Source organism: Dasypus novemcinctus, chromosome 16 (genome assembly GCF_030445035.2).
Source record: "Dasypus novemcinctus isolate mDasNov1 chromosome 16, mDasNov1.1.hap2, whole genome shotgun sequence".
NCBI lineage: Eukaryota > Metazoa > Chordata > Mammalia > Cingulata > Dasypodidae > Dasypus > Dasypus novemcinctus.
The window spans coordinates 80,333,698-80,358,784 of record NC_080688.1 but is presented as its reverse complement, the minus strand read 5'-3'; the positions used below and the strand labels follow the sequence as shown (position 1 = coordinate 80,358,784).

At 40.3% G+C, this 25,087-nt stretch overlaps 1 protein-coding gene across 1 annotated transcript; it reads right to left on the bottom strand.

Annotated features, from left to right (window-relative positions):
• Positions 1-1,861: 1,861 nt before the first annotated feature.
• On the bottom strand, positions 1,862-24,883 carry SERPINB11 (serpin family B member 11). Its single transcript, XM_004452921.3, has 8 exons — positions 24,678-24,883; positions 18,511-18,695; positions 16,078-16,137; positions 14,769-14,897; positions 12,183-12,300; positions 5,662-5,804; positions 4,618-4,773; positions 1,862-2,763 (listed from the first exon to the last, which is right to left on the bottom strand). The coding sequence occupies exons 2-8, from the start codon at positions 18,676-18,678 to the stop codon at positions 2,359-2,361; spliced, it is 1,179 nt and encodes a 392-aa protein (XP_004452978.1). The 5' UTR covers positions 18,679-18,695; positions 24,678-24,883; the 3' UTR covers positions 1,862-2,358.
• Between the last annotated feature and the right edge of the window lie 204 nt (positions 24,884-25,087).

Sequence of the window (25,087 nt, the reverse complement as noted above, 5' to 3'; positions counted from 1 at the left end):
TCAACATGCCTTTTGCGGGGGACCTGATCCAATCCCCAAGCCCCTCCCTTCTCTTCCCATACTCCTGATGGGTCAAGAAAGAGCAGGTCATCGGCAGGAAGGGGACAGGACCCTACCCCTTCCCCCAGATCTCTGGCTTTCCCCTGCACCCACTCCAGCTGCAGGGAGGGAAGATTTTATATGAAATCAGATTTGTGATTAAGATCCGGACTTCTCAAACTTGAATGTGCACACAGGGCACTGGGGCTCTCGTTACCTTACCGATTCTGATTCGGTGGGGCTGGGCTGGAGCCTGAGGCGCTGCACCTCTCAAAGCTTCAGGTGAAGGTTGATCCTGGCCCACTCTTGGAATAAGGGTTGGTCTAGTTTAATAGCTGAGATATTTTTAACCACGGAGTTGAGGCTGTGTTTGTGATGTCAAGCGATTACAGACTTTCTGTTATTTAAGAGTGATTGGAAAGCCATGAGGACAGCTGAAGTTTGCCTCTGGGGCTAGGGAAGGACTCTCGCACTAAGCAGCTTTAAAAGGCTAGTGGGAAACAAAATAAAGCTGCGTGGTGCCTAGATCGCATGAGTCCTGGGGCTTAGTGGATGGTTTACACTGGTGGAGGCCCTTTCTGTTGGCTCTTTGAGAAGTGGTAGCCTGCCCCCACACCTACCCCTTCAGAATTCCTCCAGCCCTCCTCGCCCCTGTTGCTCCCTGACTTGTTTAATCACGAGCCCACACCCACATTGGTGCCTTTGAGACCCGCCACCCCCATGTGGCTTAATCCCAGCTTTGTCTCTCAGTGATGGATTTCAGGTCAGCTCCCACCCCTTCAAGGGGTCAGTGGAGTTCTGGGACTGCAGCTTGTGCCCGGGTGCTCTGAGGCCTTTTAGCTGATGCGGTCTAGTCCACGGAGCATCACCGGAGCACCGTGCAGCTCTGACCGGGTGCCGGGTCCCGCGATGCCTCGTCTCCCGCCAGCCCCAAGGTACACGCTTTGTGCCACTCAAGAGTCTTCAGATGTTTAAGGTGAGAAAGTAGACACCAAGAAACCACTCTCGTGTTTTCTGTTCTCATCAGTTTTCGCACGTCTCTCCAGGTTTCTACAATTAAGCCCACAATTAAACCCAAGGGTCCCTGTGAGGTGGCTTCTTGGCTTTCTGCCATGCGACAAAAGGGCTGGGTAGACTGTCTTGGGAGAGCAGGTGCAGCCAGACAGGCCATTCCGGTCCCACAGGGTAATTTTATGCTATTATAAGGAGATATGCTTCTGTCTTATACTTGCATATGAGGTTGTGGCTTTCTTGCTACTTTAAGAATAAAGTCCCACCCTCCAGTGCCCCAATGGGAAGGGAAAAGCTGCCATTGGCTGCCATCACCATCAATCATTAAAAGCGGGCAGGCCCATCGCCTCCGCAGGGCCCAGTCAGCAGACCTCCAACTGTCTCGCTAAAGTGGAGGTGGGGAGAGAGGCGGGGGGGCTCCGCTGCCCTGCTCAGACCTTTGAGAGGGTGCGGGGTCATCACTGAGCAACAGGGCGCTAGGGAGTCCGTGTCAGTCTACGGCCGCTGTTACCTGATTATTATTGCATGCTATCTTGAGAAGAAAACAAACAGGCTCTCTTGAAAATAAAAATCTTCTGCTTGATTTTTTCTTTGGCTGCTCAGAACTTTTTACTCTCTGCATTATTTAAAAAAAAAAAAAAACAGCAAAAACAAACAAAAACCCCGGAAATCTATTACTCAAGTTAGGGTTTGACAAAGATTTGGCCAAAAATCCCACTAAAATGCTCATTGAATTAGACTTATTATTCAAAGTATCCTTGTATGAATCGTTAAGCCCTAAGGGGTACTGAAAGACAGTCTGCAAGGAGAGTAAGGCATTCCATGTGTTTATTATAGGCAATGCAGATCTTTGAACTAAAATTCAAGATGTTATATTTACACAAGCAAGCAAATAATTTTTTAAAATCCATCAAAAGTTGAAGGTTTTCTGAAAGCACAGTGGTTGCTTATTCAAGAGCTTACTAATATATATTAGTCAAGAAAATCTAATCCTTTAAAATTGTTCTTATTTCTTTGATCATGTCACCCAGTGGCCCCAAATATAAGCCAGAAAAGCTTTAGTTTAAGTATACCTTTTTTCCATGATTGCCATTCATTTAGAGCTCACTAACTTATAGAAGAAGTTGCAAGAGATCCTTGACCCATTTTACAGCTGAGCAAACAGGCACAGAAGTGTGAGGCATGTGATTCACCCCAAATGTTTTTTTTTGTGGGTTGGTTTTGGTTTTAATTTTCTTTTGGTCAATGGGGTCGTTATGAGTCTGCTCCTGCACCTCTGTGTCTCTAAGCCTTTCTCGCCCCGTGTGTTTATGGAGAGGCAAGCTTGCCACAAAAGAGAATCGTGTTGGTGTGAATGTGCCTTATAAAGAACAGGAAAGGGTGATTCGCCATAAACCGAGCTCGGAGGGGGAGTCTTTTTACACCAATGCTCTCGCCAGTGGCAGCCGCGGCCTCCGTTCCCTCCTCGTTGACATCCACGTATGACTTGTGGATGACCTTGGATAAATACAGCTGCTTAGTTGATGATATTCCAGAAAGATCAGCTTTGATCTGGTCAAAGATATCTGTCATCCCTAGGGATTTTAACAGAGTGTTTAGCTCATATTTGATTTCAAGTTTGAATCGGGGGATATGGACTTCAACTTCCCTTTCCACCATATTGGAAGAACTGGTCCACTTCTGAAACATCTTCAGATTCAGCTGCTTTTCTACCTAACAGACAAAACACAGAGGAGTCCGGTAAGTCAAACACACAGGCTTCTGCATTAAATGCTGATTGTTTTTATTATTCCCAGCATAAATGTTTCCCTTTCTTTTCTACCTTGTAGATGTGCTCAAATCCTACCTATGTGTGGGGGAGGCAGGGGGGGAGTTGCCTTTAGCCACTCACCTTTTTTATTATTTCTCATTTCTATTTTATACATAAACTTCTCAAATGTGAATAATCCTGCAGTCTGTTGCCTTTTACACAGCATGATACTTCACCTAAACTCCCTGTTCCCTCCGAATGTGTCCCCATTTCCTGGATGAATTCGGCCATTCTTTCTTGGTTCTCATATCTGAAGCATTTAATCAGACCTTCCTTTAAGAGCTTGTTTCTCCTTCCGTGTCTTTGATGCCTTGTTCCCCTCGTTCCACTGTGGCCATCTGGACCCCCTCGTGTCCTTCTCCCTCACTGTGGCTCCTGAAGGTGGCTCCTCGATGTTCACCCTATGCCCTTGTGATTCACCCAGCATTTCACCTCCCACATTTAGGCTCCGATCATGGAAGCACCCTCAGCGCGCCTGACCTCTCAGGCTTACTTTTGGTACACCCTTCAGACACTTCCACTTGGGCATTTGAAACTCTCCAGGCAGTCCTCCCCACTGCTCAAAACTAGCACGCTGTGTTAAATTCCCTCAATCTTTCTTAGAGGTGAAAAGCTTTTTTGTCAACTTCTCCCCACCCTACCCCACCCCTGGCAATCTAAGAGCAGATATAACGCACAGAAGGTTTTCCTTCCAGAGTATCCTTTCCTGTCCTAAGGCAAGTACAGGCCCGTACGCCCTCCATCCTTCCGGCCACGGCTGAGCTTCCCTTAGCGCGCCCGCCAGCTTGGCACCCCTTTCACTTCCTGTCCAAGGGCGCTCGCCCCAGCCCGGGCTTTCCGGAAGCCTGCTCTTCCCGGCCCCCCACCTGCGTCTGATTGGTGTACATCAACAGGAACCTCCTGCTTAGGGACCCCTGGCTGTGCGCCTCCCGTCTGTGTGCGCCAGCTTCCGCAGGACCGCAGAGGCTGTGCCGTGCTCCCGAGGCGCTGCTCATCAGGGGGCTGCCCACAGGCTGGGGAGGCGGTGGGCACAGCACCCCCCAGCCATTCCGCGCTGGGGTTAGACCCCAACCCTGCCACTGCGGGGCCTCCTCTCCAGGGCCGGGGGGCCCACTTCTCCACCCCAACAGGACCCGAAATGTGGCAGCTAGCCCACAAAAGCAGGGTAGGAGCAGACGAGAAACGCTGCCCCTGAGAGGAGTCCGTGAGATTTTTGAGCACTGCGAACCCCACCAGCTTTATGACTTTCTTACCCCACAGGGAGGTCTTCCAAAGTGACCAGTCTCTGTGTGTATTTGCACACCCAGACTTTCTGTGCTTGTACATGTTCGTATATTTGCATAGCATGGCACTCTTACGTCCATTTTCTTTCTTTTTCATATAGGAATATCAATTCTCCCTAAATACATCATCCTCAAGGGCAGGACTCTGTGTTCTGCACCCCTCATCCCACAGCCCCAGGGTGAGACAGCTCAGGATGGAGTGTGGACGCATCCGTGAGTGAACACACCAAAGACGTGGGTACACACTGCGTGTGTGTGTGAGCATGTGTGAATGGGTGTATATATGTGCATGAGTATGACTGGGAGTGAGGGCGTGTGCATGGGAGCATGTGTGTGTATGAGTGTGTGTGTTCACGAGTGTGTGTATGTGTAAGCATGCATGAGTGTGAGTGTGAGAGCATGTGTACGTGTGTGAGTGCGGGTTAGTGTACATGCACACACCTTAACCGTATATTAGTATTTCCCTAATTTTACCTGTTTCAGATTCGCTGTGCCTACTGGAAGCAGAATAATCATACTGAGTCTGTTGTTAACATAGGGCAGCTCAAGGACTTGCATCTGCGGCTCCTTTATGAAGGCCAATTTAAATGTTCCAGTTTGATACATCATTTCCACAATTACGCTTTTACCCTATTTTTAAAAAAGACTATAATGAGATGGTGCAGTACATATGAGCATGTCTATGTATGTAGACTGATTTGTTTGTGTAATAGGAATAGCCACACTTAACACACTAGAGGCATAGGTAAAATATAAACTACAGAGTACATCTTTTATTACTTTCCTCTTGCAAATGTTATCAAGGTTAATTTTCAGTAAGCCGTGGTTAAAGCACAACTAGTTCTAATCATATAGAAAGAGAGAGAGAAAGAGAGAGACTTGGGCTTTCCAAAAATAAAGCCAGTGTTTGTAGGTAAAATGATTTATTGAGGAGGGGGGAATGATATCATAGGGTCATTTCCTTTTTTAATCTAGTTAGAAGTTCTGTAGAAGAAAAATAATACAAATAGTTTTGTTGTATTGCTAGGGAAAGTTATGGCAATGGACATGGAAAGAATGCACAGACAAGGACAAAGTGAAAAAAGAACAGGTTTTCCTCTCTGCCAGTGAATCCTGGTGTCCAAATGCTGAACATTATATATTCTGCCATAACCCACTGAATGGACTGGGGGAGACTGTAAACTACAATGTAAACTATAATCCATGCAGTGCAGCAGGGTTCCAAAATGTATTCACCAAATGCAATGAATGTGCCACAATGATGAAAGAGGTTGTTGATGTGGGAGGAGTGGGGGGTGGGGGGTGGGGTATATGAACCTCTTATATTTTTTAGTAACAATTTTTTGATCTATGTATCTTTAAAAATATATAATTTTTTAAAAAAATTAATGCCAAAAAAAAACACACCACAATTAAAGGAACCTACTGAAACCTAGATCAGTATTTCACTTTATGAATTTCTTTAAGTGATTATTGATTCTCAAAATTTTTTCATCAATCTGAAAATGAAATACTTACCTCACTTAGATGAAAAGGGGTTTTAATTGTCTCTCTTTCCTGAAATTTATTTTTCCATTGTCCTTTGTAATATATGGCATTCACCAGGACCATCACAGATGAAGTATCAATTGTGCCCTTCGCAAAGAGGTTTGTGACTTTTCCTTGAATTAAAAGAGAAAAAAAAGAATATAACTTCACCTGGATTTCTACTTATTGATGACATAGAATTGAAGAGTCAAAAGAAATTTGGAATATTTCTTTTATAAGGCTAATTTTACATTTGAAATGCCAGAAGAGCTCCTTCATCTCCTGGACACAAAACCTGTCTTTGTCAAGTGAAGTTTATTTCAAAGAATCATGAGTGCTTTGTTATTTCTAATCAAAAGATGGCATCCAAGGAGGAGCTAGTTACAGCCAATGGTTTCCTTTACATGACTGACTAATTTAGAAATTCTCTAATGATTTCTTGTGGCTTGCCTTTAATATTTTTTAGGTTTTTATTTTCACACACACCTAATTCCATACAAATACATTAAGTGTTTAAGAAGTTTCACTAATTCTTTCAATGCATGAGAATCAACGTATTATTAGTATATATCCAAACTTGAAGTAATTATATATCCAAAAATCAAGATATATAAATAAAATAAACCAAGAATTGCTTGCTTTGTGCATGTACTGATCCAAATTGAACACCAAATTTTCTTGGTACATTTTGATGTGTTACAACTTACAAAACACTTTTGGAATATAATCTGTTATACAATATATCAAACACAGAGATATCTAGCACAGCTGACTCTAAGCTTGATGAGAGTTTTAATTTTAATTGAATTCTGTACTTAACACAGTATCTATCATGTGTTGGAAGTACTCATTTGTGATCACCATAAACCAGATTATGGGGCGGCGGACTTGGCCCAGTGGTTAGGGTGTCCGTCTACCACATGGGAGGTTCGCGGTTCAAACCCCGGGCCTCCTTGACCCGTGTGCAGCTGGCCCATGCACAGTGCTGATGCACACAAGGAGTGCCCTGCCACTCAGGGGTGCCCCCAGCATAGGGGAGCCCCACGCGCAAGGAGTGCGCCCTGTAAGGAGAGCCACCCAGTGTGAAAGAAGGTGCAGCCTGCGTGAAAGAAAATACAGCCTGCCCAGGAATGGTGCCACACACACAGAGAGCTGACACAACAAGATGATGCAACAAAAAGAAACATAGATTCCAGTGCCACTGACAACAGAAGCAGACAAAGAAGATGCAGCAAATAGACACAGAGAACAGACAACCGGGGTGGGGGGGGGGGGAAGGGGAGAGACATAAATAAATAAATAAATCTTTAAAAAAAATTAAAAATAAAAATAAATAAACCAGATTATGGTAAACTGCAGTTTAAACATCAGTTTTCTTCAACAAGTATTCTACAAAGAATAAAAAAAGAGGGAGAGCTTAGAACAGATCCCCAGCAAGAGCAATAAGGAAAGCAGAATAAAATACCAAAAAGAGGGAGGGAGGAAGGAAGGCATCAGAGAGCTACCAAAGAAAGTCATGGTAGTACAGCTTAGAACAGATCCCCAGCAAGAGCAATAAGGAAAACAGAATAAAATACCAAAAAGGGAAGGAAGGAAGGAAGGGAGGGAGGGAGGGAGGGGAGGCATCAGAGAGCTACCAAAGAAAGTAATGAGTGTAAAAGAATTGTGAGCCCAACATTCTACACTGTATTGTGTCTCAAGCAATTGCTGATCATAAGGAAGTGGAGAGGCTGAAAATTAAGCAGATAGTGACTGAAGAAAAAAATAGAGAAAGACTGAGCAGAACTGTTGGCTTTAACGAAGAGCTGGGAAGCCCAAATGAAGAAGCAAGGCAGCCACGTCTGGAGGGCCAGAGAGCCCAGAGAGAAGAGAAGCACAGAAAAATGCACCCAACAGAGTCCTGCAGAACTTCTCCCTGGAGGCAAGATGAATCATAAGTTGCCCCAGGACTTGACAGGGAGAAACACAGCAGAAAGGGGAGGCCACACTCTTAGAAGAAGTAGTTTCAGTCTCTCAATGCTAGAAAGAAAATTATTGGAGTTCAGGATCTGGCAAGAAGGGAAGGAAATTTCACAATAGTAAAAATGCCAATCCACCAAAAAGTATGGCAATTCTAAATATTTATGAACCTAACAGCATAACTTCAAATATATATACAGCAAAAATAGACAGAACTTAAAAGAAATAGAACAGTCTATGGACATAGAGGAAGATTTTAATACAGTTCTTTCAATAAATGATTGAACAAGTCGACAAAAAATTAGGAAAAATATGTCAACATAAATGTCACGAATTACGAATTCAACTTAACTAATTAAAACATCTCACCCCCAAACTAAAGAATATACATAATTTTACCAAAATTGAAGCATATGCTTTACCACAGTCTTAAATTTCAAAGAATTCTTATTTTCTCTGACCACAGAATTGAGCTAAAAACCAATAGCAAAAAGACAGCTAAAAAAATTCTCAAATATTTGGAAATCAAGAGATCACTTTTAAATAACCCATGGAATCACAGAAGGAAATCTCAATGGAAATTAGAATTTTGGACTCATTGATAATTGAAACCCAACTGATGAAAAATTATGATACGGAGCTAAAGTCATGTTTGGAGGGAAATTTATAGTCTTAAGAGCATATATTAGAAAAGAGGGAAAGCTAAAAATCAATTATTCCTGTTAAGGAATTATGAAAACACATAATTATTTTATTTTATTTTTTTAAACAGCAATTTAAAAGTAAATATAATAGAGAGAAGAAAATTAAAATGTCAATCATACATATTAATATAAAACAAATCTATAATAAAGAAAATCAACAAAGCAAGAATTGAGTCTTTGAAAATATTTTAAAACTTATAAATCCCTAACAAATCAGATTAAGAAAAAAGAAAAGAAAAAATATACAATTTACCAATGCCAGAGATGACAAGGGAAACAATACTACATATCCAAGAGACATTAAAAATATAATGCAAGGATATTATGAACAATTTCATAGTAACACATTTGAAAATTCAGATTTACTTAAGCAAAAATAGAAAATATAAGTAGGCCTATATTAATTGAATAACCTGAAAAAAATTACACCAGTCTTACTTAAACTCTTCTGGACATTAAAGAAAGAAGGAATACTTGTCAACTTATTTCATGATGTGAGCATAATCTTGGTACCTGAATTGACAAAGATATTCCAAGAATGGAAAACTACAGGTCAAATTCTTTAATGAACATAGATGTAAAATTCCTAAAGAAAATATTAGAATATCAAATCTAGTAATATATAAGAAGTATAATATGACATGATCAAGTTTATTCTAGAAATACCAGATTGGTTTAACATTAGAAAATCAATGTAATTTACCACATTAATAGGGAAAAACAGTCATAACTCAATGATGAAGAAAAAGCTTTAATAAACTATTGTAGGCATTTTGTAACAAAAATTCTTAGCAAACTAGAAATAGAAGGAAACTTCCTTAATATAAAAAACATGTCCATGAAAATACCTGCAGCAAAAAATTTCACTTAATGATAAGTTATTAAAAGCATTTCCTTCAATTCAGAAACAAAACTCAATACAAGGAGGCCCAATATCTCACGACCTCTCTTCAATGGAAGGCCCTATCTAGTAAGACCCAAAAAAAAGCCAAAAGGCTGGAAAGGAAGATGACTGTATATATGGAAAATCTAAAATAATCCAAAGCTGAACTATAATTGGGAAATGAATTCAGCGATATTAATATATAAAAGTCAGTTATATATTTATATATCAAGAACAAATAAAATTAGAAAACAGGTAACAGCTAAAATTCAACAACCACCTTATATACTTAGAAAAAAATTTATCGAAAGACACGCAAGACATCATCATAGAGAAATACGAAATATTTATTGAAAGAATTTAAGGAGGACCTAAATATATAGAGGTAAATTTCATGGTCATGGTTTAGAAGCTGAATGTTACAAAGACGCTGTTTCTACCCAAATTAATCTACAGATTCAATAACATTCCAATTAAATTTTCAATTGGCATTTTTAATAGAAATTGATGAGCTGTTTTGAAAATGGAAATGGAAATAGAAAGGGTCAAGATTAGCCAAGGCAACCTAGAAGAGAAACAATGCTCAAGTCCTTACCCTTCCAGCTATCAAGACTCATTACAAAGCTATTAGAATTGTGCTATTGTCCTGAGTACAACAAATAGACAAATGGAACAGAATGGAGAACCCAGGAACAGACTCACAAATTTATGTTCACCTGATTTATGATAAAATTTACATTGCAGTTTATTGATGAAAGGATGCCCTTTTCAATAAATGGTGCCGTATCAACTAGATGACCATTTGGAATGAAATAAATCTGAATTACTGCCTCACACTATGCCCAAAAATCTATTGCATTTGATTGTCATGAGTCAATAAAGCTTCTATAAGATAATGAATGAAAATATTTTCATGAACTGGGGGTAGGCTAAGACTTCTTTAAAAACATGCAAAGCACCAACTATAGAGGAAAAGATTGATAAATTTTACTCCTTTGAGATTAAGAACTTGCATTCATCCAGTCACCATTAAGAGAACAAAAAGACAAACTATGAAAGGGAAAAGTTTTTGCAAAATATATGCTAGTATATGTATAAAACTCCTAAAAATGTATGAGAAAAAGATATCCTTAGAGATGGGCAAACATTTAAACAGTCATTTCACAAAAGAAGTATGAAGCTTATGATAAACTATTTAACTAATTTATCAGGAAAAGGCAAATTAAAATCAAAGGAACTACAATGGCTAAAGTTATACAATACCAGGGGTTGGCAAGAATGTGGAACAAATGAAATTTTCATTTATTTCTTGGACATGTAAATTGGTATAACCACTTTAGAAAACTGTTTGGCATCTACTAAAATTGAGTATATATATATATATACTTTATGATTAGCAGTTTCATTGCAAGGTATAAATCCAGCAAAAATGCCTACATATGTGCATCAAAATCCTGCTAAAAGCACTTTCGTAATAGCCTCAAACTAAAAACATCCCAAACATTCATCAACAGTAGTAGAATGGGTAAAATTATTTGGATATTAGAGAAAGAAATATTGTGCATCAATGAGAATCAACAAACCATGCTACATATAACCACATGGATGACTCTCATGAACAAAATACTAACCAAAAAAAAGTCAAATAGTGGGGAGCAGCTATGGCACAAGCAAGTGAGCACCTGCTTCCCACACAGGAGGTCCTGCGTTTGTTTCTTGGCGCCTTCTAAAAAACAACAACAAGCAAACAAACAAAAACAATAACTCAGGGGAGCTGATGTGGCTCAGCGGCTGAGTGCCAGCTTCCCACATACGAGGTTCTGAGTTCAGTGCCGGTACCTCAAAAAAAATAAAAATGAAAAGTAACATAGTCATGATTCCATGTACATGAAATTCAAAAATAGGCAGACCTAGCATGTGGTAATAGAAGTCACAGCAGTCTTAGCATTTGTGAGGAAGGGAAGTGACTTATGAAGAAAAGACATGAAGATAACTTTGGGGGTGTCCCCTCCCACTAACAAGCTTTCGATTTGCCTGATCTGTGCAGTGGTTACGTGGTGTATTCACTCTGTGATAATCATCACACATATGGTTTGTGCACTCTTCTATAAGTATGTATATTTCTTTTAAAATATTAAAATATTAAAATTTTAAAATAGTAAATCCTAAAAATCAAGATTTAAGAGACATTTGCCAAATGCAATGTGTACACATTATGTGGGTCCTGACTCAAACAAAAAAAGTGAGAAAAAATGAGGTAATTAGGGAAATATGAGAACACACTGAGCATTCTCTAATATTTAATAATTACTTTTAATTCTCTAGATATGATAATGGTGTAAAAATTAGTGTTTATTTTTGAGAGAAACAAACTGAAACCTATACTAAAAACGACAATATATCTGGCAGTGCTCAAAATAACCAGAAGAGGTGGTGAGAAATGGGCAAGGGAATAGACAAAATAAAATTGTACATAAGCAATAAATATTATAGGTGGGGAATGGGTGAAAAAATAAGAATTAATTATTCTCTCTACTTTTGTATATCTTTACATTTTTCCTTCAATAAATGTTTTTAGATATTGAAAATAAGTGCATCTTTTGTATCAGATATCTATTGTGTTGCTTTTTAAAAAGAAATCTCTAACAATATACAAAGGTTTTGGGTTTTTTTTTAGTATGCAAGGTCAATTTATGTTTAATTGCAGAATGTACGTCACTTCCATAAATTAAGAAATGGTGTTAATTCTCATTTTTAGAGTCACTTGGCATAGATCATTCTCTCATTTAAGACCAGTGATTAGAAGAGCTATTTCAAACCCCACCACCCCCAAATCCTGCTTTGTGGATCTGCCTGTCTGGTTCTGGACATGGTCCAGCTTCCTCCTTAGCATTTACTCAGGGAGTTAATCAGCACAGCGCAGATAAGTTTGGCAACACTTCTGTGTGTGCGTGACTTATCCTTACCGTAGGTTTTGCTTTCAACCCAAGCATTAATGGTTTTCCTCGTTTCTTCCAGAGAGTGTTCAAAATCAACAGTTTGCGGCCTGGCTCGATAGAATTCCTCAGAACAGCTTAAATATTTCTGTGAAAGAACAATTGCCCAACAACACAATGATAATGTAAGGGGGGGAAAACCTAGAATGCAATATATTTCTAAAATCCTAACATGCAGACAAAAGAAGTTCATGTATATGGGTCCAAAAATAAGAAGAATCCATATTTATTTAATCTCAATAAAAGAAATAAATTTAACAAAATTCGGAAGCTTAAGGATTGGTCAGAAACGTTTAGTTGTTAACTCCTGTCATGTTGTTGGCTTTCTTAGTTCTAAAAAGTTCAAAGCAAGGTGACAAACTGCACACAGCACTTTCCATTTCACTCTACACCTTTCTTCCTCAAAGCAGACAAGCAGGAGCTACTACTTTCAGCTTTTAGATGGGAAAACTGAGACCCAGAGAGATTGAGTAATTTGCTTGTCTGAGGCCTAAAAGAAAGCTAATTGCAGAGTCCAAGTTATAGCCAGTGGTAATACAAAGAGATGGCTGCAAGTATTTCACCCATACCCCATGGGATACATCAATGATACCACAAGCCACCATAAATAATAATAATAATAATATTCTCTGGTACAGACAATTGAAATTTTTTTAACTTTATGTAAAGCACAAATAAAATCATCTAAGGAATGTCATTATTTTTATTCATCTATAACAATTTATCCAGATAAACACTGTGCATTTAGCTTCAGTATAAAAAAGTTAGCCCTCTTTTTTTTAACAAAATTCTCACTTCTTACTCCCTCTTTTTGAGCATTTTGGAGTCATTGTTGATTAACACTCATGGCCCTTGTTTCCTAGAACCATGAACTCTCCTAGAACTAGAACCAGTGAGGTTGTTGCCTCACTGCCAAGGCAACATCCAAATCCACATGGACCCAAACAGAATTATCCACAGTTCCACTGGTGAGACCTAGGGATAAACCCTGGGACACTGCGGGACCCAGGGCCCCAGCATGAATGAGCAGGATGATACAACACCTAGAAATATGACAGGTGTGAAAGTGGCTGAGTGGCTGCTTTGTTTGCCATTTCCCCAATGGCTTATTTTGTACCTAAATCCAGTGTCAAACAAAAGCAAAACTTAATTAACAGTGAAAACTGGGCCTCAGGATGATTCTAAGATTTCTTGCTCTAAGGAGAGTCCAGCTGTGTCTGAAATCCTTAAATAGTTGCCCTTAGCCCCCACCATCTCATGGGCATTTTACCAGCCAGGATCCTGGGTCTTTCTCATGACACAGGCCACCATCATCTTCAAGACACTAATAAGGAGCTTCTGACTTCAGGAACAGAGGCCATCATCATCAACCCAGACCAATATTTATTTACTCTTATGTGGAAGTCACTATTCTGAGAAGGCAAAGGGGAGAGAGGGAGAGAGCATTCCAACCTCAATGGACCAAGACTGTTAACCCCACCACTTCAGGCACTCTCCATAAAACATTCTAGGGCAGTGGAAGAAAATCTCTCTGAAATGTCTTTGGTAGCAGAGTGGGCTACCCCAAATTGCAAAAATCGGGACCATCAGAAGCTTGCCACATCTAAGACATAGCCTGGACCACTGGGCTGGAAGAACAGTAGAAATTCAGGGCTTCATTCTGCTTCACTCAACTGCCATTTAAGTAACACTGGTCAAAGAAAAGCAATGTCATTCAAGCTAGAATTTCATCTCAAACACAGCAGGATGATATAGCAACTGAAAACAAGAAGTGGAATGTGAATAGGGGTCAAACCCAGGTTTTGCCCACATAATCATCTCTGTGACCTTTGTCAAGTTGACTCTTTGGAAACTGTCATCCTATCTGTAGACTTCATGGCAATTTTTTACCTGTTTCTTAGGACCATATATGGATTTTGTGAGATGATGCTTGCAAAGTTTTAAGTAGGATGATTGGCACATTGTAAGCACTCAATAAACTACATATTATAATGCTATTAGGAAATGGCATAAATACTGTTAGAATTTTGGAGTTAAAACATATTCTGATCCTCTCATTTTACAGAGTGAAACTAACTTGTCCAAAGTGATATGACTATTGGAAACAGAAATCCTTAATGGCAGAATATCAATAGGTCATGGGAGGTACACTGGACAGGGAGCCAAGAGACCTGAATTCTATTGGCTCCCTGTCCAGTGTACCTCCCATGACCTATTGATACTCTGTCATTAAGGATCTTTGAAGAAGCAATGAGAAGTGTATTTCATTTTTCTTCTGGTCCATATTGGCTAATTCTTGCCTACTTTGTTTTATGCTTCATCCCTGACCTTGGTTCTCATACAACTTTGGGGATTTTGGAGAAGTAAAGCTTAATGTTGCATCTCACAACTTTAAATGGGAGTTTTGGTAAAACCATTTCTTTGAAACTATATGTCAGCTCAAATTCATTGTCTTAAAGATAAATGCTGTTAATCTTCCTGCTCTTCATTGCTTTTATAGTGTAAAATTCAGAGGGTGCCAAAAAAGCTGTTGACAACCATTCCAGATGAGCTTACCTGATGGAATGCTATTTCGTTGGTCCCATAGAGTCTGTTGGCAATGCCAAGTGTATAGTTAGAGTCTGGCTGGTTGATTTGAGAGAACAGGACTCCAAACTCTGAATGAATCCTTCCAATTTGGCTGCACTGGAGCATCAAGAAACAAATTTGGGGTATTGAATTGCTTGAATTCTTGCCACTGGAGAATTATTAGTAAAGTGAAAATAATATCTAAAGAGCAAGGTGTTTGTCTCTTAATAAAAGGGCAATGAATGTTAATAAAGAGTTTAATAGTTTCAGAGCATTTTTCTTCTCTAGATTTCTTCCTCCTCAACCATCTCATCACATTGTACCTTTTGGAAATTGCAGACTGAATGCAGAATCATAAGCTATCATAAAACACATGTCCTTGTTGGCCCTAATTGTTTAATTCAAGTACAGAAGTTGTCATAAATAAAGAGATTTGTGTGGGATACTCAGGGTGATAATACAATGTTGCCTTCATGCCTATATAATTATTTCTCGATTCTATCGCACTCTTTTTAATGCCTCCTTTTTCTGGATGGACATTTAATCAAACATTGAAATCCTTCACTGAACTGACCTTACACATCCATCTTCTCTCAGTGGAAGCAATTCCACAAAGCAGGCAGCCTTGATGAATTTAAAAGAGAACTAATAATCCATGGACTTTATAGGAGCTTATGTGTCTATAGTCCCTAAAGCAATCATTCCCAGACTCTGGACTTTGAGCTCCTGATAATATCTTTGGTTCTGTGAAGAAAGTGCTCTCTGAATCTATATGCACTTATGTATCATTGAAATCAATACAACTATTTCACATGCAGGTTCCTCATGATTTTGATGCAAAGGAAATCCTCTTTCTGGGATTAAATAGGGATCATAGTCCAACTGCATGTGGATTGGCAATATCAGACCTTCCTTTCCAGGTGTGTAATTCCATGGCAAAGCATCAGGGTCCCTTTTCAGTCTGCTCACTATACTCAGAAAATCTATCCCTATGTAGACAAGACTGGCAGAATCAACAGGTGGCAAGTCCATAAAGGAACAGAAAAGCTTGAGTAGGGATGACAATAAATAAGGTAATAAATTTGGGAGGGAGGGGTGTTTATTGTTGGCTTTGTCATTTCTATCACTATATTAAACCCTACAGACTAGTGATTATCAGGAAGTTTATAGGAGAAGGTGAAGGAAGACGTTGCTAGCTCCCTTGTGGGCAAAAGAGGGGTCTTCTGCTTCTCAATGCCTGGAGGATTATTTCTTGATGTTCTTATTTCAAGCATGCATGACAGTTCAACAGTGATACCTGAGATGAGTCCTGCAACCCTGGTTTTAATGATCCCACAACATGGTTAAAGTGAAGCACCTAGAAAAAGAAAGGGTTCAGTTAGCATCAACAGAAATATTTAGTCTATAAAGATTAACAGTCACATGTATCTATTTTTCTACTTCAGATAAAGAGCAATACGAATAACTAACATTTAATAGGGTTATGTTCCAATTCCCAAACTAAATCTTGACACGTCTTATCTCATTTAACCCTCTTAGTTTCCCAACTTCTAAAACAAATACCATATATTGGGTTGGCTTAACAATGGGACTTTTTGGCTCATGGTTTCAGAGGCTAGAAGGCTTGCTTCCTCCCAGGGTTGGGATCTTCTGGCTCACTGGCAATCTTAGAGGTTTCTTGGCTTTTCGTCATATAGCAATGCACACAGTGGCATCTTCTCCTTTCTCTTCCATGTTCTGTTGACTTCCACCTTCTGGCTGCTCCCCGTGGCCTCCTTTTTCTGTCCAATTTCCTTTGCTTGTAAGGACTTCAGCCATATTGGATGAAGGCCCACCCTCATTCAGTTCTGGCTCACCTTCACTAAGAACATCTTTGAAGTTCTTATTTACAAATGGGTTCATACCCACAGGACCAAGAGTTGGGACCAGAGCAAGTCTTTTGTGGGGGATGTGATTCAATCCACAACACCCTCCAAACAAGTTGTGTAGATACTATTCCCATTTTCTTGAGCAGGAAAATTGCGGTCAAGGGTGATCAAGTGACTTGCCTCAGGTTGTTTCCTATCAGGCTCCAGGAACTGAGCTCTTAGTCACTAGACTCTTCTGTCCCTCTCCTCTGTTTTCAAATCATTAACTACAGTGGTGCCCATTCAGGGCTCTGTAAGACATTACATGGTTTCCCAGAACAACACCTATTTTTTTAGGCAAGAAATCATGAAAGGGCCAATCCAGGGCCCTGTAGACATTACACAGTTTCCCAGAACAATACCTAATTTTTTAGGCAAGAAATCATGAAAGGGAAATAAAGAAATAAAGAGCAAAAATAATGTTTTGGTTTTCTTGGTTGCTCAAGAGAATACCATGCAATGGGTTGGCTTAAACAATGGGATTTTATTGTTCACGGTTTGAGGCTAGAAAAATTCCAAAACTGAGGTGTCAGTAATGTAATGTTTTCTTCCCAAATCTGGTGTTCTAGGACTTGCTGCCAGTGATCCTTGGTACTGGGCTAATCTGTCATATGGCAATGCATATGGCGACCTCTTCCGGTTTTTCCCTTCTCTTCAGGTCCCACTGATGTTCAGCTTCTGGCTGCTCCCTCTGTGACTTTCTCTTCTCTGTTGGAATTTGATTCCACTTTGAAAAAACTCCAGTAACAGGAGTAAGACACACCCTGATTGAGTTTGGACCACACCTTAACTGAAGTAATATCATCAAAAGGTCCTACTTACAAAGGGTTCACATCCACAGGAATGTATTAAGTTTAAGCACTTGTTTTTCTGGGATACACAGCTCCAAACCACCACAATAAGATCTGTTAGTATTCTAGGAATTAAGTGACATTTTTCTAGATTTTCCAAACCTGAAAGTCACCCTTTCTCTCTGAGTCTCAGGTCACCTATCAATAAAATAGGTGCAACAGTCCCCATTTTCAATGTAATAATGTATATTGAAAACAAACTTGATAAATTTTCAAGTGCCCTATAAACATAAATCCTCTTTATTATAAATTAAATTCTGAGAGGGCAAGAACAGTAGCACACATATGTTCTCTATCACTGCATACCAAAAGTAGACAGCAGAGATTTCTTTGTGATAAATTTATTTATGATAATAAGAGACTATATAACTGCATTGTTTAAATCATTATCCATTTTTAAGAATTTTGATTTGCTCAAAGGGGTTTAATCATTTTCAAGATTTGCAGCTTTTTGGTATTAAGATGCAAACATAAAAATAAGGGATTGGGAAGCGGACTTGGCCCAGTGGTTAGGGTATCTGTGTACCACATGGGAGGTCCATGGTTCAAACCCCGGGCCTCCTTGACCTGTATGGAGCTGACCCATGCACAGTGCTGATGCACACAAGTAGTGTCCTGCCACGCAGGGGTGTCCCCTGGTAGGGGAGCCCCACACGCAAGGAGTGCGCCCCATAAGGAGAGCTGCCCAGCACGAAAGAAAGTTCAGCCTGCCCAGGAATGGCACCACACACATGGAGAGCTGACACAACAAGATGATGCAACAAAAAGAAACACAGATTCCCGTGCCGCTGACAACAACAGACAAAGAAGAAGAAGATGCAGCAAATAGACACACAGAACAGACAACTGGGGTGGGGAGGTGAAGGGGAGAGAAATAAATAAATAAATAAAATCTTTAAAAAAATAAAAATAGAAATAAGGGATGCATGACAAACTCCCAGGCTACGGGGAAATCTTTGCTTCAAGCCATACCTTTTCCATTTGTTCTGCACTGTTTCTTCTGGCACCAAGGAAGACCATACTTAGGGCATAAAGCAGACTCAGTGGAGAAAAGAAGATGTTATCTCCTCCATTGTTACTGTTCAGCTCTTTGAACACATCAAAGCAAAATTCAACACTCGCTGTGCTGAGGGAACCCATTTTAAGCCAAGGACTTCCTGAAAACCGAAGGAAAAACAACCTCACAATATCACTTGCAGTATTGAGAATTCAATTATTACATTCCATGAGTTTAAATATCTAAGTACACTGCTTCATTGTCTCACATTATCACAATGTGAGAAATAAGTAACTGCTGGAGGGGACAGTTCACACTAGTTTTAGGTTTTAATAAATAGAAGATTTACTATTCCTGTCAACCAATAGTTCACAGCTATCTCACTATTATTTGTGAACACTTAAAAATGATCTTTAATTGTTCTGGTGCAACAAAGCAGAAGGGCTTGGATCTTTGTGCTCTTAATTTTCATGCTTTAAGACACTCCTTATACAGAAATTTGTGTAGAAAAATCCTTGAGCTACCTAGGATTGAGCTAACCAGATGAGATGTTTTCCCAGCTTCATAGTCTTACCAGAGAATAACATCTCAAGTCCTGCCTCTCTTGCACAAGCAAGATGATAATCAATAAAGAAAATTTGGACAAAATTATCTGCACATATTTATCTTCTTGTTAGGACCTCATTTTCCCATGCGCCTCTAGAAAGTAAGGCAAAATCAGAAAGTAGTCATAGTATAAGAGCACTCAGGGCTGGGTCCCAGCCACGATGTCAGCCGAAGTGGAGGAAAAAAGATGAGATGCTGGAGTATGGGTTATCATAGAACAACTGCATTTCAGGAAAGTACAGTTCATTATATTTAGTCCCACAGACATTTACTAAGCACTGCAAACTGTAAGGTGCTGTGTAAACAATAATTCCTTTCTTCAAAGGCCCTCATTGCCATGAAACACTTTCTTCCTTTAACTTCCAGGTCAGCCTTCTCTCCTGGTTCACCTCCTACCTCACTGGCCACTCCTCAGTCACTTCTGCAGCATCTTCCCCACTTTCTCAACTTCTGTACATCATAGTCCATCAGGACTGAGACCTTGGGCCTCTTCTCTATTTACACTCATACGCCAGGTATGACACGTTGTCAGTTCCTGAATTATTATCACTTCTGAATTCTAAACTCATCTTTCCAACTGCCTACTCTACGTATCCACTTGGATTTTTAATAGGCATCTCAAATAGAATGCATCCAAAAATAAACTCTTAATTTCTTAGCCTTTCTCTCCAGACTATTCCATTCTTCCATTTGCTCAGGCTGGAAACCTAGGGATCCTCCTTCGATACACTTTCATTTATATCACAGTCAATCTATCAAAAAGTTCAGTTTACTTGAGCTTCAAAAAGATTCCCAACCTGCTCATTTTTCACCCCTCCAGCTACCATTCTGGTCAAAGCGATCATCATCCCTCTCAGAGAAGCCAGGATGATATTTTAAAAATATCAGCCAGTTATGTACTCTTCAGCTCAAAAACTCCAGGGACTTCCCTCTCTCAGTGTAGATGTCCAAGTCTTCTCTTAGACGTCAGGCCCTCTGAGATCTGGCCCCTCCTTCTTCTCAGGCCTCGTCCCCACCACTCTCCTGCCAGCTCAAATTCTGTTCTAGCTGTGTCATCTCCTTGCATTCCTTTACCATGTCAAGTGCATTCCACCTCAGTGCTTTTGCATGTGCTATCTCTTCCTGAAGATACTCAAGTGGCTCACTCCAGCAGTTCATTCATCTCTCTGTTCAAATAGCATCTTATCATGAAGGCTTGCCCTTAACAAAATCTCAGCCCCATCCCGCAGACACCCGATGACATTACTTTAGCTTGTTTTCCTCCTTAGCACATATTACCACCTGACTAGCTATACACCCTTCATTTGTTGTCTGATCCCCTCCCCACTGGAAGGCAACCTCCATGAGAGCAGGGACTTTGTTTTTCATACTTTATTCCAGAACCTAGACTGGCTTTGGATATAGAGTAGCCATTTAACACATATCTGTGGAGAGAATTGCAGTTCAATCAGTACTATAACAGAGGTGCATACAGAATACTGTAGAAGCACAGAAAAGAGGCAAAGAGCCCCACTCAAGAGTAACAGGCAGGGAATTGTGTCCCTGCTGCTTCTTGAAGAATGAAATGAGTCATCCAGGTATATACATATAAGAAAATTACTAGTGACAGAAACCCAAATGCCAAAAACAGAGATTTTATACTGCAAGAGCATGAAGGAGGAGTCCAAGAGTGGGGCTGGAATCAGGCAGGGTTGTGTCTTCAGAAGCCTTGCCTGCCCCCCTGAGGAGAAATCAGAGGCAACCTTAGGCAGCGCCTGGTGGAGCTGGGTCTCCACGGCACCTGGCCAGGGCTTCACATCTCCATGCTCTTTCCTGGCTCACTCAGTCTTGTTCTCCTCTCCACTGACTCCCCTTTCCTCTTCCCCCTCCCCCTCTCCTTCTCCCTCTCCACTTTAATTGAATCTTCTGTTACTTAGAGCTAAAAGCATCCCAATTCACGTTAGGGATTTCTTTACATACCCTGGATCCCTAAGGGCATCTGGTCCACTTATCCGACATTCACCTTCTTCTAGCAGAAATATTTCCTTCTTTTACTCTCACCTTCAAGGTTATAGCCTTGATATCATTTCTGATCCTAGTCTAGGCTTATATTCTCTAGGACATTACAACAGTTGACCAGAATACATCTTCAACTGCCAGTATATATATGAGGTGAGCTCTCTGGAGGTATGTTTTCTGGGATGTGACCCTGTTTGTTACTGTTGTCGTCATTTATGGCAGACTTCTCACGAAAACATCGTGCTTTGTGCCCTGAAAGTCGAACAGAGCCAAGGGCGAAAGCCTCCGAACTAGGGGAGTGAGGAGAGTATGCTGAGCTCATCAGTTATCAGGCAGAGAGGGGTCAAAGGAAACATGTCTCTTGTGGACTTTCTAAATAATGATCTGTGACATTTTTATAGCAAAAATGACAATCACATGCCCCTGTAATCAAAACTGCTCACACCAACACAAGCAAAAGGAGAGGATGACAGCATGCCAGTTGTCAGTCCACCCAGCCCTGTGTCATGGGGTCTAGCAATTATTTCATTTCAAGCCCAGAACATACTTTTCTTTGCTCTATACAGTTATTTTTTAATGTAACAAAAGGGTTTTGCTAGTTTAACTGAAATGCAATTATGCATCTTTAACAGGATGCTGTTGTTCAAGTTTATTTTATACAGTGCTTTGTAGCATGCCTGAAAATAACAGTGTCCTTGCAATCCCTTTGTTTAGTTACTTCCATAATGACCACATGTCTGAGCTGGACATTCTTCATACTACGTCTTGCACTCTTGCTAATGGAGTCGTGGTCTGGAAAGTAATTCCAGATTTGCAAATAAATGTACATCTATTTTTTCCTAATTTTATGTTATGTTGTTATTATAAAACAGCCTGATTATGCACAATAATTATTTTAGCCCTGCCGTTTTACTGGGACACCAGAAAAAGAGTTTGGGATATACTGATAGATCACTTATTGTAAGCCAGGCGCTTTCATTTCCTTCATATGTTTGTTGGTTTGATGTTCTATAATTACGAGTATAGAAGTTGAGGTGATGCACTCCTCAGTTCCCAGCACAAGTCATCACCGGGCTGCACAAGGCCATTTCTTACTTGTTTACTCTATTTCAGCCCAAGCTCCACCCCCTTTCTCCTTCATGCCCATTCTTGTTTCAAAGCATATCCCTTCATTTGTATGTGTTCCAACAAAGTATGGATTTCTTTAATTTATGCATTTTTTTCATTTTCGTAAATGGGCTTGTGTTAAAAGGTTTCATTGTCACTGAGTACTACAGGTTTAAGACCCATCCATGTTACCCTGGGAACCTCATGGTTACTTCTGTCACATTTTTGTGCTTCTGTCACATATGTCTCCCAAGGGACAGTCCCCCACATGCCTCCCACCCCCACCATTTCAAAGGGTGCCGGGATGAGCAACCTCAGACCTGCCCCTTCAGCTCCTGTGTGAGAATTGCTTTGAAACCGTGTGAACCTGGCTGAATCACAGGGCACCTGTGTGTGCCAAGTACTCCACATGCATTATTCAGAAAATTAAGTTTGGCAAGATGGGTGACGTTACCCCCAGTTTTGTAGATGAGGCAACAAAGCCTGGGAGGCCACAGGATTGGGGAGGCCACAGGATTGGGGAGGTCACAGGAATTGGGAGGTCAGAGGATTTGAATACAGATCCATTGCTTCTCAAATCTCTGCTCTTCCCACTTTTCACCACAAAAAGCTTTTACTTGAGAGAGTATGGTTTTATTTTATTGCACTATGGTTATCATTACCCCTGTTTTACAAAGATAGTAATCTTACGAGAAAAATTAAGAAATTTTATCCAAGCTATAAAATATCAATAGGTTTAATCTGATAGCTTGTGGTTAATAAATACAGAATTATTGGCTCAATTCACAGCTAGATCTTACCGCTTTTGAGACACCTAGTTCTCAGTATTGAGAAGGAAGACTTTATGTTCATGTTCTCCCCAAATATTTAGAATGTGTAATTCAAATTCAGTCATGAACTTTGGTATTTGGCATATTTACTTGCAAGATAGAGTTTTAACTATCATTAGTGTAGGACTGAAGAGCTTCGCTTTGCCCATGCATCCAAAATTCTGTGGTTCTAACTATTAGCATATTTTTTTATAACAGACTATGTAAACAAGGTATTCAGCTGCTTTTAGAGGCACCCTTTATTGACAGTTCCCTCTACATCAAGGTGTCTTTGCATACAGATTTCAATCAATTGAATAAGTTGTTTTTCCTCCAGAGACTGAACATTCCTTGAGGGCAGGGAAAATTTACCTTTGAAATTATCACAGTGCCTTTCACAATCACCAGCTTCAACACATATTAAAGAAACTGAACTTCTAAGTATTTTACAATCTCCAGCCTAATATTGCCTGGTCAATTTCAGGGAAGAGGAGCTCATGGAAGATAGAAGTCCCAAGACACACAGGATCCCATCAATGATACATGGACCCCTGAGAAGGCCCCAGCCAGATGGGAGCATCCCAGAAGCAGCAGAGTCACAAATCAAGGCCCCATGGGTGGAAAGAGTTGCAGAACTTTTTCCTTGAGTGGACATTTTCTGTCTACTTTTGGTGTGAGAAAATTTTCTCCCTGGCAAGAAAGGTATGTGACCTGGAAGTCATCATGGGAGGAAGAGAGGAAAAGAAAGATGCCCAAGGCTGTATTCCTTCTAGGATAAGAAGGGAGAGCTATTCAGGTAAGAAGGAAGGGACTGTGTCTCAGGAGGACTGCAAGGGGACAGAGGGCCTGGGTCTGTCCTTCTTGTGAAAACACATCTCCAAGTTGGCTAAGACACCAGGTTCCTATAACCTGGAACACAGACCGGGAAGGCTCATGCCCATTTCACAAGCCTCCTCTCTCAAGCCTTAGCTTATGGACCAGCTAGCCCCCTTTCCTAAACCACAGCTATTCTTCTACTCTCCGTCTCTGTTGTAAATTTCACATTTGCTCGTTTGTTAAATTTACATTTCCTAAAAGTAGTAGGAACTTCAGTATTCATCTCATCCTACAACATAAACCATGATACTTTACACACATGTACATAACACACCTATTATTTAAAAGGCAAAATTTAAAGCCAGAAGGGGAAACTGAAATCGTAAACACATAAACGTATTAATAAGTCCAGTCCAGGGGAGTAAAGATCTTCTAAGGTGCAAAGAAGGACTTCAGCACACAAATGCCACGGCCATATGTGACTAGTTTTGAATTAGAATTAGCAGTGAGGACCTCGGCATCATCAGCTGGGTTTCACTAGGTAAACAGGGTTAACAAATGTGAGCTCTGACATCAAATCAGCCTGCCTCAAGTATTTTTAAATGCACACTGACAATGGCATTCAGGCTTGCTATTTTACTCATCACAGTGTCCTGAAACCATACTAAATTAAATAATAAAGCAAACCCCACATTTGGCTCATTACACACCTGTCCAAATGCCATATTTTACTGCTCTCCACTCTTCCCTTTCAACAAGCTCAGCTGAGATAATAAAGCTTTCAGGACAGAAATATTTCTCTTTACCTTTTTGTTTTCCTGTGGTGAAGTAGACAGTTTGGCAGGTGAGGCTGGAGCTGTGTCCCTCAAGAGGAAATATAAAGCCTTCACTTTTCGCTCCTCCCTTTCTATTTGTGTCCTTAGTGATTCAGTTCTCCACCTGCTGGGCGGAAAGTACAGCCCTGAGAAGGAAGTTCTTCTAAAGGTCATCCTAGAGATGCTGAAAATCCAGAGACTCTCTCAATGCCCAGTGTTTCCTGGAGAAGCGCCCGGTTCTTCACCGCCTCTGCTTTGCTAATGTGGGAACGCTGACAAGCCAACCACTGTTCAAGAACACAAGCTGTCTTTCTAAAGCGAGTAGCATCAACACATCAGGTTGGCGGTGCCAGATTCGAAATTCCAAGGATTGCCCGTGTCAGCAGGGATGTCACAAAGCC